The 15,022-nt window shown below is 48.2% G+C and overlaps 1 protein-coding gene across 2 annotated transcripts in view; it reads left to right on the top strand.

Annotated features, from left to right (window-relative positions):
- Positions 1-15,022, top strand: part of LOC135915516 (mitochondrial sodium/calcium exchanger protein-like) — a 153,894-nt gene that overhangs the window by 129,967 nt on the left and 8,905 nt on the right. For both annotated transcript variants that reach the window (XM_065448631.1, XM_065448632.1), the window contains exons 9-12: positions 1,748-1,999; positions 8,866-9,155; positions 10,471-10,603; positions 14,026-14,222. In XM_065448631.1, coding sequence (XP_065304703.1) covers positions 1,748-1,999; positions 8,866-9,155; positions 10,471-10,603; positions 14,026-14,222 — 872 coding nt within the window. The remainder of the gene's footprint in view (positions 1-1,747; positions 2,000-8,865; positions 9,156-10,470; positions 10,604-14,025; positions 14,223-15,022) is intronic.

The following is a 15,022-nucleotide window of genomic DNA, read 5'->3' as shown; positions in this document are numbered from 1 at the left end:
ATGTCGAGGTGGAAAGAGAAATCGGTAAGGCTTAAACTGCTCTTATATTTTATCGATATCGCCCGTTATAATCGCTGGTCGCTTCTTTTCAGGACCTTCCCTCCCTTGCGCACTCTGCATAAAGACCCGCCGCGAACGCGTTTACGCGTAGGACAAGCGAACTTCGCAAACAGTTCCGCCGAGAAAAAACTAGGCAGGCATTTTTTTTTTTAGTCCTCTTGCATCCAGTCCAATTGAGACGCCCAAAATTAGCCTTCGTGTCAGAACGGTATGGCGTCGGAACCAATGCACTATCGCGCGATCATCCTTTTCTGCGGTGAACGGGAAGTTGGCGCCTGTTGCTCTTTAAACGCCTTTGGCAGGATTATGTTTACCTGGGCTCGTTGCTGTACATGGCTTAGCCTTCAAAGGAAGCAGGACGCAAGCGAAAAAAGCTGAGACGGGGATAAGGGTTAATAAATTAAGGCTGGCTACTTAGGAACGTCGGTATGACGTCTTTTCAAGTCGAATCGAAGAACGTTCAAGCACACTAGAGGAGAAAGAGAGAGAAAAAGAAAACATTGATTGCGGAAAGGTCGCAGGGACCTGCACTGACTCTGTGCGTACTGGTCACATTACTGGTCTGTTGCCGCAGCCAGTGAACCTCTCCGCCGCCAGTCCCAACGTAGACATAGCAGGATGAGTCTAGATATATATCGCCCATGTCTTATGACGGATCATATAGGTGGCCGAACGCGATCGCACTGCCTTCCGGAACTTTGCGTACACAGTGATCCGCTGGCGCATAACCGTAGGGTTGTTTTCCCTAATCGCGCTCCCCACTGCTAAGAATAGAGCTGCGAGTTCTCGCCATGAACAGCGTTGCTCGATTACAATCACGTAAGTGCCTCACGTGCGCGGCTTCTCTATTTCAGGCGTTGCGATTGTGACTGACGGTGTCTGCTTTGCTTTCAGTTAGCATTGTCGCCTCGCCAGTGTGCATATATAGCTGCGTATTTTGTGTCCGCGTTCCGATAAGAAGGGTCAACGGTTTGCTCGTGCCTGTGCAGTTCGTATTTGCCTGTGCCGCGAAGCCTCTTGTTAGAGGTCGTCCAAGTCTACCCCTGCGGTGGTCGCCACGTGTATACTGTGCGTATTTTGACGCGTGCACGTCTGGGGTCAATTTTCTTGGGGTCCTCAATCGTATTACGCCTGCTACATGTTTGCCATCGTACGCGCAGTCCGGATATGCGCAGTGCGTGCATGCAAATTGTTTCGTTCCAGGTGTCGGTGATCCGAAGTGCTCCCGTGTCCCTCACGACCCCGTGCGAAGCGCTCCCTCCCCTTCCCCTTTTCCCCGATGCAAGGTAGTAAAGAAGGTTTTCTCTTCTCGTTGAGTCGCCTGCCTTTCCCCTTTTGTCCTTCACTCTCTTATGAATAGATACGCGCGCATGGAGAAGTGTCACGTGGTCTAAGACGCTCGCGCTCAACAGCACGTGTTCTCAAAGAGCGTTCAGCGGCGCTTTTCGAGCGTCACTCGTGCGCCGGCGAACAGGCCGACGTCCATGTTTCCTGTGTTCTCCTCTCCCTCACCCCCTGTGTTCTACAGTCTGGTGAACCGAACGTCGCTGTTCCTGTTGACGTCATTATAACCTTTCTGTATCTTCATACACTGTTCCTCCTCTTTCTCTCTCTTTCTCTCGCACCGTGTCTCTGTGGGGATCCGAGTCGGTGACAGGGGTGCCGGTTTCTCCCTCTGCCCGCACAGGTTTCAGCTTCCGCGAGAGCACCTCGCACCGCCCCCGGCGACGCACCATGTCGGGCGTCAACCTGCACCACCACCGGCGCAACTCCATCTACATCATCACCGCGGGCGAAGGAGAGCGCGAGGCACGGGTGCGCTCGCGCTCGCGCACCGGCAGTACCGGAGGCGGAAGGCGCAGCCGCGCCTCCAGCGTCGCCTCCACCGAGCGAGGCCGAGGACGGCGGCCGGCCAAGAGCGAGAGCTTCCGCGTCGAGAGTGAGTAGCGGCAGCGCCGCACAGCTCAGCGTAGCGTAGCGTGGCGTAGCGTAGCGTGACGTAGTGTGACATAGCGTAGCTTGACGTAGCGTAGCATGACGTAGCGTGGCGCAGCGTAGCGTGACGTAGTGTGACATAGCGTAGTTTGACGTAGCGTGACGTAGCGTAGAGTAGCGTGACGTAGTGTAGCATACAGCTCAGAGCATCACATGTGTGGCAGCGCGGCGCAGCGCGGTACAGCAGTGTCATTCCAAAGTACCAAATCTCATATCCTGGCATGGCGTGGTTTGGCTTTGGTTGGCTCGGCTATGCTACAGCAAAAGATAGCACACGATAGCCGGCCAGTATAGTCGTCCCAACGTAGCACAGCTTAACCCGGCCATGGCACTGCACCCACTGCACTGCACAGCATGGTATGGCATGGTAATACTTGCTATGGCTTGGTTAAAGGTATGACATCATAGCATAGCTCAGCACTGCTTGACGATAGGGACATCAAGACGCGAGACATATACCGAAGCACAACGCAGCACACTATGGCACAGCATAGTATAGCGTGTAGACAATCTACGGGCAGCGTACCGTACGTAGCGTAGAAAATGATAACACAAATGATAAAGCTTCTGGTCCGGGTAATCGGCTGCGTACGGCTTCCTTGCATTGATGTGCGATTGCATGGCATGCTGGTAACGCTTCGCTACGTTCTGCTACATCCTCAGTTTTCCCACAGCATTTGCATGCCTTTCCACAGCCTTCCGACCCTCAACTGTCCTTAATATCCTTCGGCATGCATGTTCTGCATCTTTTTATTCGCTTTCGGTAACCTTCTGTGTCCTTCCAGGATTCTTACGATTTCCCTTTAACGACTTTACTATTCGTCCCATTCTTCGAATTGTTTCTGCACGCGAGCAGCAAGCTTCCGACCGCCTTCGCTTGCTTTCTTTTGGCGTTAATTGCCGCATTCAAGCTCTGACTCGCGCTCAGACGGCGCTGTGCGACGTCGCATTGCCTTGTCCGTGCCGTCTATACTCCTGTCGCTGCTGAGTTTGCCAGCCCATTGCATTGCGCGATGTCCGGCTTCGGTTGGGGCGGATGGTGCATTGTACCGCTAAACACAGCCATTTCCATGCACCTGTAACATTCTGAAGTATAGCGAATTTGACAAGTTTGCCTCTCGAATGCTAAGATGCCTTTTTGTTCAATACGAAAGCATTATATGCCCCATTACGCGAAAATGCGGCGTCGTCCGCGACGCTACCGTGCGACGGTGCCAAAAATGGCACCGTCGCCCCGTAGCTCGCAGGACCTTTCATTAAAGTTATTCCATCCATCCATCCATCCATCACGGTTGATAACGGTTCGACGCGGATGAATAACGTACTAAAGAGCGATAAGGCCTTATAATGGTCTTATCAATTCTGATCTTAATAAGCAATGATAACGGTTGATAAGGGGCGTATTAAGTCCGATAAGGTTGGTGGGGACCGATAAGAGCTTGTAAATGTCTGATAATGTTGATAAGGATCGGATCGAGTCTGATTAGGTTAAAACAACGGAAAGGATTGATAAGGGTCGGATCTAGTTCGATAAGGTTGATAAAGACTGCTAAGGGTTGATAAGCTTTATACTGGTCGGAGCAAGTTTCATAACGTTGATAATGACACCGGGCGGCATCGATATGAGCAAGTGGCACAATGCTTACGCATACCTAGACAACCTCCAGAAGAGTTTCTGCGTGTATTTTTTTTCTTTATGTGTTTTTGTGTTTCTTTTCGTATTCTCTTAGGTTGCAAGGTCCCATATCTTAAGCAGCACAGGAAGCACGATTTAAATGATATCGCGATGCTGCGCAAGGTCGGTCCTACATTAAACTCGCGTCGGTACTGCACATCGGGCTAAATTTCGAATGCTTACATAAAGCAAGGAGTCTGTCGAGTTGCACCTCGAGTAACTTGCAATATTGGCCGCGTTTCCTCCTTCACAAAGTGGTTCACAAAGAGTCTGTGCACCGCTATTGTACTTCCCTTTGGTGGTTTTGCCCTCGTATACAGGATTTCCCTCCCATCTGACGCAGTGTTGAACGCCGGTTGCTCCTCCGCACACAACCGCGCTGCAACTGGAAATTTCGCGAGAAGGCAATGGTAAACGCAGGGCAGTTTGTGTAACCTGACGCCGGACGTTTCCTTTCTAAAGCAAGCATTTCCCTCTGACGTTCGTGTTCTTGTTTGCTCTTCTCTTAACCGCGTTCCCGCTCTCCATTTCAGCGCAGCGTCTATTTGCATACGCCAAGCAACAACGTCCACGGGCAGTCTTAAGTTTACGTGCAGGGGAGTGCGGTTCCTCAGCCGGGAGGGACCAGAGAGATTTAGTAGTAAGTTCGTCGACGCCGATTAGGACTCCGTCACTATAACGTCACCGTCGCCACCTGTAATCGGGGCTCCTTAATGGTGGCAACAGCCAACGCGTCTACTGCAGAGGGGCATTTGGCAAGCTGGTCGTATTTTCTTTTTGTTTTTGCCTTTGTTCGGACCTCAACTGTGTTCCAAGAAATCATGGATTTGACGAGGCATGCGTCGAATTGCAAGCAGTGTTTCTTTCGAAAGCAAAATACTGTTTTTCTTTAATTACAAGTTCCCAGCAGGTGAGGAAGATAAAGGTAACATGTGGCATTGACAAAGTTGTGACAAATTGTCGAGGTAATATATTTGTCTACCTTATTTAAGTAGTGTTCACCAGGGGTACTATGTTTCTTTTATTTTATTTTTCCCTCCTACACTTGGTACGAGTTCGAACTATTTCTTTCGAATAAATCTTAACCTAAGATTGTGAGCAATCGACTCGAAGACGAGCCATCATGCAGGGCAGCACGACACTGTAAGCGAATGACCCACCACGGCAGGCAGACATGCTTTTCGGCGACACTAGCTTCGGCTACGCTGCACGTAATTAACAACAGGAACTGAGGTCTTTGCATAGCGGAATGTCAGTTCGTCTTGCTAGTTTTCCGCATCTGCGTTGAGTCGAGACGCTTACGCACGTGCCAACCTCGTGTATACCGCTACCCTCGTGAGGGTGCTGTTGATAAGTCGTCGTGGTGCAAGGAAGGTACTCGCATAATAAACAGGGCAAACTGGAGAGCGGGGAAAGAAAGAAAGAAAGAAAGAAAGAAAGAAAGAAAGAAAGAAAGAAAGAAAGAAAGAAAGAAAGAAAGAAAGAAAGAAAGAAAGAAAGAAAGAAAGAAAGAAAGAAAGAACTCGCTTTAACGTGCAAAATGTGCAAGACGAGGACGCTCATAATGTTCATTCTGTAAAAGACCTTCCAGTCTCATGCGACATGTTAGCATCAGCGCAACATTGACGGAGACACGAAGACGACAACAGAATGCGTAGTACCGCGTGTTGTCGGCCCCTTAATGTATTCACCTATGTCGCGCTGAAGCCACGGCTGGCGTGTGGTACAATTTGCATCAACACACGCAACAATGTAGTTCTGCTATTCGACATTGGAGCTTGGCTTGGAGGCGAACATTTCGAGCAGTTAGCGTTTATGTGTCACTGATGTGCAAGACATTCTAGTGAGCGTCTTTCCTTTTTTTCATTTTTTTTTTGTTGGCTTTACACTTCCTTCGGGTGTTGTCATGCATGCTTGCTGTCATACTTGTCAGATTTTGTCACCCTTAGTCCATCATCTTTAGTACTGAACAAAGAAAGTCCGGGAAAAAATAAAATCTTTGCACATTTTGCATGAAAGTCGTACCTCTAATTTGGAGGCTAAATAAGTAACTTCGGTGAATGAAGCGAATAAATCAGTATGGCTATCTGAAGAATAAATGAAAAAAAGCATTAAAGAAATAAGCATTAGAAAGACCAGGGCCGGTATTTTGCAGCGATGCCTTTTCCGATTCTATGCTGTTCCAGGCTTTTCGCGCTTGGCCAGTGGTCAGAGCGACGGTCTGTCCTCATTATCAACGGGATCAGGCGGCCGTGTGTGGTGGATGATAAGAATAGCATAGAATAAGGCATAAGGCATCGCTACAAAATAGCGGCCCAGAACATTACTTATGCAGAGACTTAAAGGGACACTAAAGGTTACTATTAAGTCAACGTGGACTGTTGAAATACCATCACAGAAACCTCGAAACGCTTGTTTCGTGCCAAGGAGAGACTTATTTTAAGAGAAAATGCGTTCTGAAGCGTCCGCGTACCTCTAGCGCAGTTCAAATCGCCCGCCCTCCGATCGAGGAGAACTGACATCATGGTCTCATAGTGACGTTGCGCCATCGGTGAGTAGAACGGCGTCCGCAGACGGCGCTACGGCTTTTCTGCGCAAAACGCAAACGCGCGGCCAGAAACAGAGCCAAGACAGAGCCGACAGCAGTGCGAAAGCGGGAGTATGGTGGCTAGCGGAAGGAGGAACGCATTACGTCCCACGGCACACGGAGAGTCCGTTTTCGTTAAACTATAGGCTCCGGCGAGCTCGCAGCGTGGTCGGCTTGGTCTGTGAGCCTTTTCGCACTAGCAACAGGGCATAAAAAAGTGCGAATCGACGCAAAACTCGGCCTAGAAACGTGCTTCGCCACAGCCAAGCTGGCATGACCCAGATGTCGTTTCCCGCACCGCCACCAGGCGCCGCTACTATACCGCAATACGCCCATAAGCTGGTACTTCATTCTATGACGCTAACTTCGACGCTCGTCGCAATGGACCCTGACACCGACAGATTGGCTCGCGATGGTGGGCTCAACTTCAGCGATTTGAGCCCCGACGAGCGCAACCTGCTGCTGAGGGCTCGCACTGCCGGCGTCGTTGCGTACTACGACGGTGGCCTCGACACCGGCTCTCCGGAGCGGGAAAGCAACGAGGGCTTCCCACGACATCACATGGACGTGGCATTCTCGCTGCTTGTTCCAAATGAAAGTTTCGCGAGCCAGCAGAACCCTCACAGCACGACACGATAACGAAAGTACTGAAACTCCAAAGCGTGCGCGGCGCAGGGTCGAGCGCGCACAGTCGAGCGAAAACGAAACCTTTCGAACGCCCATATTACTGAAGGGCAACGTCAAAATGTTATTTTTTCTTAGAATCGAATAGACGTAGACAAGTAGCATTTTTTTCCGTTTTATAATCGAATGAAATGATATTTTTAATACGAGTAGTTGAGTATTAGTAACATAAATTACGGGGAGACCTTACGTCATCGGTTTAGTACCGGAATGTCGCTGGGGGGTCTCAAATCGTGTCATGCATTTACCTCAATTTCTCGGTTACTAAAGCTCTGTTCGCGATTATATTGACACCTTAGACGTTCTAGAACATTGCTCTACCACTTTAACTTGACTTTCTGGTAACCTTTAGTGTCCCTTTAAGTGTGTCGAATACTGTTGTTGTCCGCAACGTTTCCCAGAGTCCTAAAACAACTGTATAAGGCATCAAGTTCTAATTCGGTGAAACGAATGGAGGTGGGGGGTACACTAGCAAAAAGCCGCAAAGGTATTTCGGACATAAAGGCCCCGTATTCTTTTTTTTTTTTACTTCGTCCTGGTCTGGAAGTCAAACCCGGAACCAGTTTGTCTCCGGGGCTGTCGCTCGACCATCTGAGTTCACAATGATTTTTGATGATAGTAGAGCGAAGCCGAATTAATCAACGACTCGAATGCAGCCTTTCTCTGATATTACGTCACTGTAGTTTTTCAACAATCTTGAGCGTACGCGCCCTTAACTACAGGGACTACTCAAGCCAAACACCAAATTGAGCTTGACTGAGAAAGTACTCTACCGTGATTGACCTTAATTTGTTATGAATAGATAAGTAAATACATAAATAAAAGCTGCAGTTTCGCCCGAAAGGCGAAGCATTGATTGCGATAGCAAATTATTAGACACCTATACGAACTGAAGTCAGTGGCTTTATCAGCTGTACAAACTGTTGTAAACATTCGCTTACTAACTAAATTACCAAAAATGTTGTCACGTGCGCGCAGTCATACATGAACCCATCTCACTCGATGCCCGCGGACACCAGCTGTCGGAACGCAGGCGTGATGAAGAGCGCCGGCAGCGGCGAACAAATCCCTCTTCGTTCTGCCTCACGCTTTAATGCGAGCCTGGCGCTCGAGAACACAGCGCACACGAAGCCATCAGCTGTCTCGGGTAGCCTAGCCTTCGAACCCAGCCCAGGTCGCCTCCAAGCCGTTCTGCCGAGTCATGCGCAGCCGGTGTAGTAAAGGAAAACGCGTGCTAACCGGACGGGATCTTATCGAACTTGGACTTTATACGGAACATCACGGCGACGACGACGCCGGCGATCACGGTGGAAATTTGCCTGGAGTGGTCCATATATGTGCTATCGAAATAATTAATAATGCAGTTCACAAGAGGTAAATAAGGGCTAAACCTCCGTTCCTAAATATCGCGCGCTATACACAAGGTAAATGTTGTTGTAATGCCATGGCTCGGGTGTTTAAGTATTTTACTTCACTTAACTTTCTTTCCCTCTTTTTTTCTTCTACGTTTTGGCACTAAGTCTGAAGTCAAAAGTTTCGTTAATTTATGAATTAAGCCTGGTCCTTTTATTGCGGTAGTAAACAATTATCTAGAATTAGCCGGACGGTTGCCGCAAAGCCTGACGTCATAAGCAGGTGACGCGAGAATTGACAGGTGGCGTCGTCACTGACATTTCGTTTTTACTTTGTTTTCCGGCGTGCGAATAAGCCTTCGCTCTAGAAAAAATGAGAGCTAATTCGCGGTCGAGAAGTGTCATCACCCAACGTAGTTATGATTGGTCTAATATTCTCTTCTGGGCCCTTCTATGACACCACAAGCGTTCCGTGACATAACCCTACCATCTCGCCTCCTCTGGGAGTGCAGACGGCGAGCTTGCTCCACCGCTGCCGCTACCGTCACCGCCCCCGTTTCTCGGGCTGGACCCTTTGTCGCACGGCACCATGACGCCCATCCCGGTTCCGGCTGGCCCGGAGAGCGTGGCCGAGCTGACCGTTCCCACGCCCAAGCCCCAGTCGCAGCCACCGCCAGAGCCACAGCCAGAGTCGCAGACGCAGCTCTCACCCCTTCGCGAGTTCTGGCTGCACATACGTCCCATCGACATGGAAGAGTGGCCCAGCAAGCCCTGGCTCGCCAGGATCATCGAAATCATCAAGGTAACAAATAATTATTGGAGTTAGTAGTCACACAACTACGCCTGCTGGACTGTGAAAGTAGCCTAGGGCAAGTGTCTGTATTAATGTCGACTACCCGGAGCTTCAAAATTTATATGCACGAGCGATTTTTTGCTTATCACTCCCGTCCGAACACGGCGGCCGCTGCCGCGTATCGACCCTACGACCTCGTACTTAGCATCAGATCAATGGGAACTGATCACGATGATGAGAGTTCTGTGAAGTTATTAGTTATAGATTACAATTCATTCATTCATTCATTCATTCATTCATTCATTCATTCATTCATGTGACGTCGTCCCCTCGTCGGCTAGATGAACACCACTTGCGTAACTAGTTTGAGCTGCTCGCTCAGTGTTCGTTATAGCTGGCTTTCCCGCAATAAGAAGCACCAGGAGAGGAAGCCAACTTCACTGATTTCGTTTGTTTCACTGCGGTCGACAGCGCGTATATTGGAAGTGCCTCCGTGGGTGCGCAAGCGTAATCACAGTTACATTATGTCCTCAGCGATGCAGTAATCTCAAACCGACTTCGAAAGCGCCTTGAAAGCTCGCGTCTATAGCGTCGCCCTATTGCTAATTACTGACAGGACGTGTTTAGTACCCTCGTAAATGTGTAGTACTCTTCACTTCTTCACTTTATTACCTTAAAGGCCCCCAGGATTGGGGGTATTACATAAGGGGTGGGTAGCAAATAAAGGAAATTAAATACACAAGAAAAATATGTTTAAGTACAAGTTTTCTCGCTGTTAAATATGTTAATTATACCGTTCAAAAGCGTGGATGGGCAGTTTGTTATTATTATTATTATTATTATTATTATTATTATTATTATTATTATTATTATTATTATTATTATTATTATTATTATTATTATTATTGAACACATATACGCATATACACAGTTAACAGGAAAGGGAAAGCGAGAAGCAAGCTGGTCATTGCGGCGATGTCGTGTGGAAGGCCGTCCGAAGCTGAGCGCGGAAAGAGTGATGAGGCAGTGATGATGACGCAGTAAGTGACGAGGCATTGAGGAATGATGACGGAATGATGAGGCAGAATACTCGTCCCTTATAGAGACTGACAAGCACGGGACATTTGGCTGGCAAAAAAAAAAAATCATTGTCGTGCGCTTATTTCCCCGCGTGCTGCTTCCATTATAGCGTCGGAGGGACTACCACTGGATCGGTGCGCGTGTTGCAGCGGGCGCCGCGTAAGCGGGAGTTTTCGAAGAACCATGCCGTTACACCGGTGCAAACGGCGTCCCTAACGCCTCCCGCGCGCGCTCTTCTTCGCAGGCGCCGATCTACTTCATCCTGACGGTGACGACCCCCGTGGTGGACTACGAGAACGACAAGCACAACTGGTGCCGCCTTCTCAACAGCCTGCACTGCGTGCTCAGCCCGCTTTTCATTACACTCGTCGCCACCGGTAAGAGGACGCACCTCCCCGTGGTGGCACTGGGTACCAAAGGGACGTGCTAGAGATATCGCGCGGGTGTAATTATAGGGGTGCAGACAGAACGTGTGCTAGAGGTGAGCAAGATGTCTACTAGAGGTGCAGGAGAGGTGTGTTAATAGGTACCCGAGATTGTGGTTAAACAGAGAGAAAACCCACCTCTGCGTGGTAGCACTGGGTACCAAAGGGACGTGCTAGAGATATCAAGATGTGTAATTATAGAGGTACAGACAGAAGGCGTGCTGGAGGTGAGCAAGATGTCTACTAGAGGGGCAGGACAGGTGTATTAATAGGTACCCGAGATTGTGGTTAAACAGAGAGAAAACCCACCTCTGCGTGGTAGCACTGGGTACCAAATGGACATGCTAGAGATATCAAGAGTGTGTAATTATACAGGTACAGACAGAAGGCGTGCTGGAGGTGAGCAAGATGTCTACTAGAGGTGCAGGAGAGGTGTATTAATAGGTACCCGAGATGGTGGCTAAACAGAGAGAAAGCTCTTGGTTTAAAAGCAGAGGGTACACAAACGGTGTGCTAGATATGCACGAAAGTTGAATTAGAGCTGCACAGGGATTATGCGAGAGGCGAGCAAGGGGTCCAGTAGAGGTGCACAGAGGATGTGCTAAATGCGCAAGAGGGGTCTACAGAAAGGTTATCAGGATGGTGACTAGACAGAGAGATACAAAGCTCTGATTGAAATGCAGATTGTTTAGCCAGCATGCGTATATCCGTCTGCACGCTATTATTTGCAGGAAATGGGACGAAGCGAACGAGAAGTCCTAGAAAAAAATGTCGACAGAATAAATTTATACAAATACAGATAGAAAGTCGCAGGCCACGTGGTCTTATTGGTAAAGTAAGTGCCCCATAAGCGACGACGGCAGGTATTTTTGCAATCTTGGTGGTTAGTGCACGACATACGGCATTATTGATGAGAGGAAGGTTATTTGAAGTTGCACAAGGATGTACTGGAGTCCCACGATATGTGTATTAGAGGTGCACGACAGTCCCACTCGTTTGATGATGTCCAGTTCCATCCATGGTTTATAAGAACCCTACGAAGTCGAATGGAGCTTTACTAGGCTTGATTAAGAATGTATCGATTTGGGTGAGTTGGCGGGTAGGAGGTTCAGTCAAGCAACATTATTAAGCAAGCCGATCACACAAGCTTAGGTATTTTTTATTTGACCGGAGGATTTCGTTGTCAGGGAATATACGTCCCATGCGCTCATTGCTGATGTAAATGTTAATTTGTTTACTCCCCGTCAGGAACCCTTAAAAATCAAATATTTCATTAGCATAGCTTTGACAAAATGCATGCGCCTGCCTGTGGGAACGTTTCTCTGAATGTTGGCCGAAACAAATCTCAATTATGTCGCTACCGAAGCATATCGGGAGGGAAATAGTAGGCGCCGTCACTATCGATATACTATCAATTGCGCAACGTAGCGTATCTAGGCGACGAAGTACGAGAATACGCCCACACTTTCTGCGTTCCGAAAACTTTCTTCGGCAGGCATAAATACCTCAACTTTCGCAGCATTTGTGCGAACAGAGAAGCTTATACATGACACGTTCTGGAACTGGCACAGCATAGACGCCCAGAAAGAGCCATGAACTAGATTTCTGTGTGCAGATCTCTCAGCGTTCGTGTCAAGGACGCCCTCTTGTCCACTGCTGTGCACTGTGCCAATATAGAACGCGGCAGTCGCCTTATCTAAAACTGCCTCGTTGGAGGCTGCCTGCAGACTGCTTTCGTGAAGCTATAACTGGTGCTCGAGTCATTGTTACTCAGTGAATTAGACTAGACAGATAGGGCCAGTGACTATATGGCTAGATAGCATGAAAGAGGGAGACAGAAAGAGACGCAGTCAAGCTTCGTAGTTTTCATACGCAGCTCGTATCGCCTTATCTGTTGTCCTTGTATCTTATCTTGTCCTTGTCACGCTTGGGTAGGTCAAGAACGGGTTATGCAACACGATCGCAGATACGGAGACAAAGGCGCTAAATTAACGACTGGAACAAACGTTAACTTCCAGCCGAGGTTAATTCGACTGTGCATGCTTATATCTATACTCCTGTACGATTACTCAATGAGCGCGTGTCCAGTGAATCATTCGAGTCACACGTGACAACGAAACGTAATACTAATGACAAGGAAAGAGCACGGACCTGTGAAAAGTTTTGGGTAACATAGAAGCAGAATAGCTTTACGTAAACGTTACGTGTGTTACACAAAGTTACAATACAGAGTGAGATCGCGTAGCCCTGAACAGTACCGGGACCTCCTAACATAACGTAACGCAACATAAAAAAAAACGACACATGTATTTTCAACGTTCATACAACGCTCTCACGCATTGCAAAGCTGCGTAAAAATATTAGCTTTTTTTTTTTCACGAACACGCTCAAGGGCTGCTGACACGATTAGTCTTGGATAGCTCTATTTCAGAACCCTTTAGTATCTCCCTGACAAGCTTTTCCCAATGCTTCTGCACCGAAGTACATACGTGAAAGGAAGAAGATGGGTACAATCGCACTATCCGCAATGGAGGACAAGGTTATCAGATACACTCCAGTTTTACCGTACTGTATTATTATGTTCCCTCAATCCAACATTTACAAGTATGCCAGGCTGCCCGACTAATCGCTTTGCAAGGTACAACGGCAGCGTATAGTGCACAACGTTCTCCGCGCATTTCACTAACTGGGTCTTGTGCGTGCTTTCGCGTCCGCGTCACTTACTGCGCCTCTTTCCACGTCGATGTCTTGGAGTAGCGGAGACCAAGAAATTTTCACGGTGCATGTAAAGTAACATTCACACCTGTGCGTTCACAAACTTCTTTTCCTTTCCAGATGGCGCGAAATTTTCTATAAAAAAATATGAAACGTCGCAGTTTCACACGAAGAGCGAAGTATTGACAGTGAATGCAAGATATAAGGTCATCACGGGAAGTAAAGTTTATGGTTTCATGGACGGTATAAATAAAGTGCAGTAAGCGTTCGCTCAACTGATTTAACCGCGTGTCACGTCACGCGCCCTTATGGACGCGGAGTTCCCTCGATGAACGCGAGCACTCGTGATCACGCATCGCCGGCATCGTGGAGCGCGCGTGCCTTTTTCCCCCCAGAGCGAGCGTTCCGCGCTACCGCTCCCTTTTACCGTTTTACTGCGTCGTCTCACCTCCGAAACTCGGAGAGGTCACGTGACGGCCAACATTTACATTCGGCATCCGCGGACACGGCGGCGGCTGCGCAAATTCGCTTGGAGTTTAATTCCGTAAAAAAGAAAAAAAAACTTTTATTGCGCAATGAGTGTTTTTTATTTCCGGCCCGTTAGGACGACGATGCCTCGGCGAGCTTTTCTCGACCACGTTCGCTCCTCCCCCCCTCAGGCGGCGACGACATGGTGGGCGGCGTGCCGGTCATCGTGATCGTGGCCCTGGCGTTCGCGTGCGTGGCCGGCACGGTCTTCGCCACGTCGACGTACGAGGATCCCCCCGGCTACCACTGGGTCTTCGGCTACGTCGGCTTCCTGGTGGCCGTCGCGTGGATCTACCTGCTCGCCAACGAGGTGCTCTCGCTGCTCAAGGTAATTATGCGTTGCGGAATTTATTTATTTTATTTATTTATTTATTTAGTACATACTGCAGACCTTTCGGTCCAAGCAGAGGGGCAATAGAACGTATACAAACAAAAGAGGACAAATTAAGAACAAACAAATACAGATTTATACAAATTTTAGTCACACTGTGTCTGTAAACTGTCGTTCCAGTCTGATACTGTTCTGGGAAAAAAAGAAAATTTAAACGTGTTAGTTCGAGCATAATAGGGTGTTAGTGAATCCGGATGATGCCGTCTTGTTTGCCGTGTTAGTGCAGGCGTTATATAATATGAACGAATCTTCGCCGCGAGAGGTTGGGGGGGGAGGGACTCGTTTTCGTTCTTCGGAGAGCTGGTCTCCACGTCGCGTCCATCTTGAAGATCATCTCCATATTGATCCCCTTTTTTGATGGCACAAGCACACTGTGGAAGGATATGCCACGAACCGGCTGGTACTGTGTTTAAAAAAAAAGGAAGGGTTGAGGTGTGGGGAGACAGTAATCGAAAATGGGAAAGAAAGTGATAATGAATTAAATAAAATAGTGCAGCAGGGTAGTCAGCGTTGCATACACGGGTAGAGTAACACGAACCTAATATTAAAAATTCCTGAAGTAAACGGTAGATGTAAAAAGTAAGTAAGCTAAATTTTGAATAGTAATATTAATAATGTTATTGCTTTGAATGTGTCTTTTTGCTATTTGAATTTTCTAGCTTGATAATAAATTGAAGGAGAAATAAATAGGTCCTGTAAAATGGAAAATATTAGTAAGGCAATCTTTTTGTGTCGCA

The sequence above is a fragment of the Dermacentor albipictus genome, chromosome 2 (assembly GCF_038994185.2).
Source record: "Dermacentor albipictus isolate Rhodes 1998 colony chromosome 2, USDA_Dalb.pri_finalv2, whole genome shotgun sequence".
NCBI lineage: Eukaryota > Metazoa > Arthropoda > Arachnida > Ixodida > Ixodidae > Dermacentor > Dermacentor albipictus.
The sequence above is the reverse complement of the archived record's forward strand: the minus strand, read 5'-3'. Positions and strand labels throughout refer to the sequence as shown.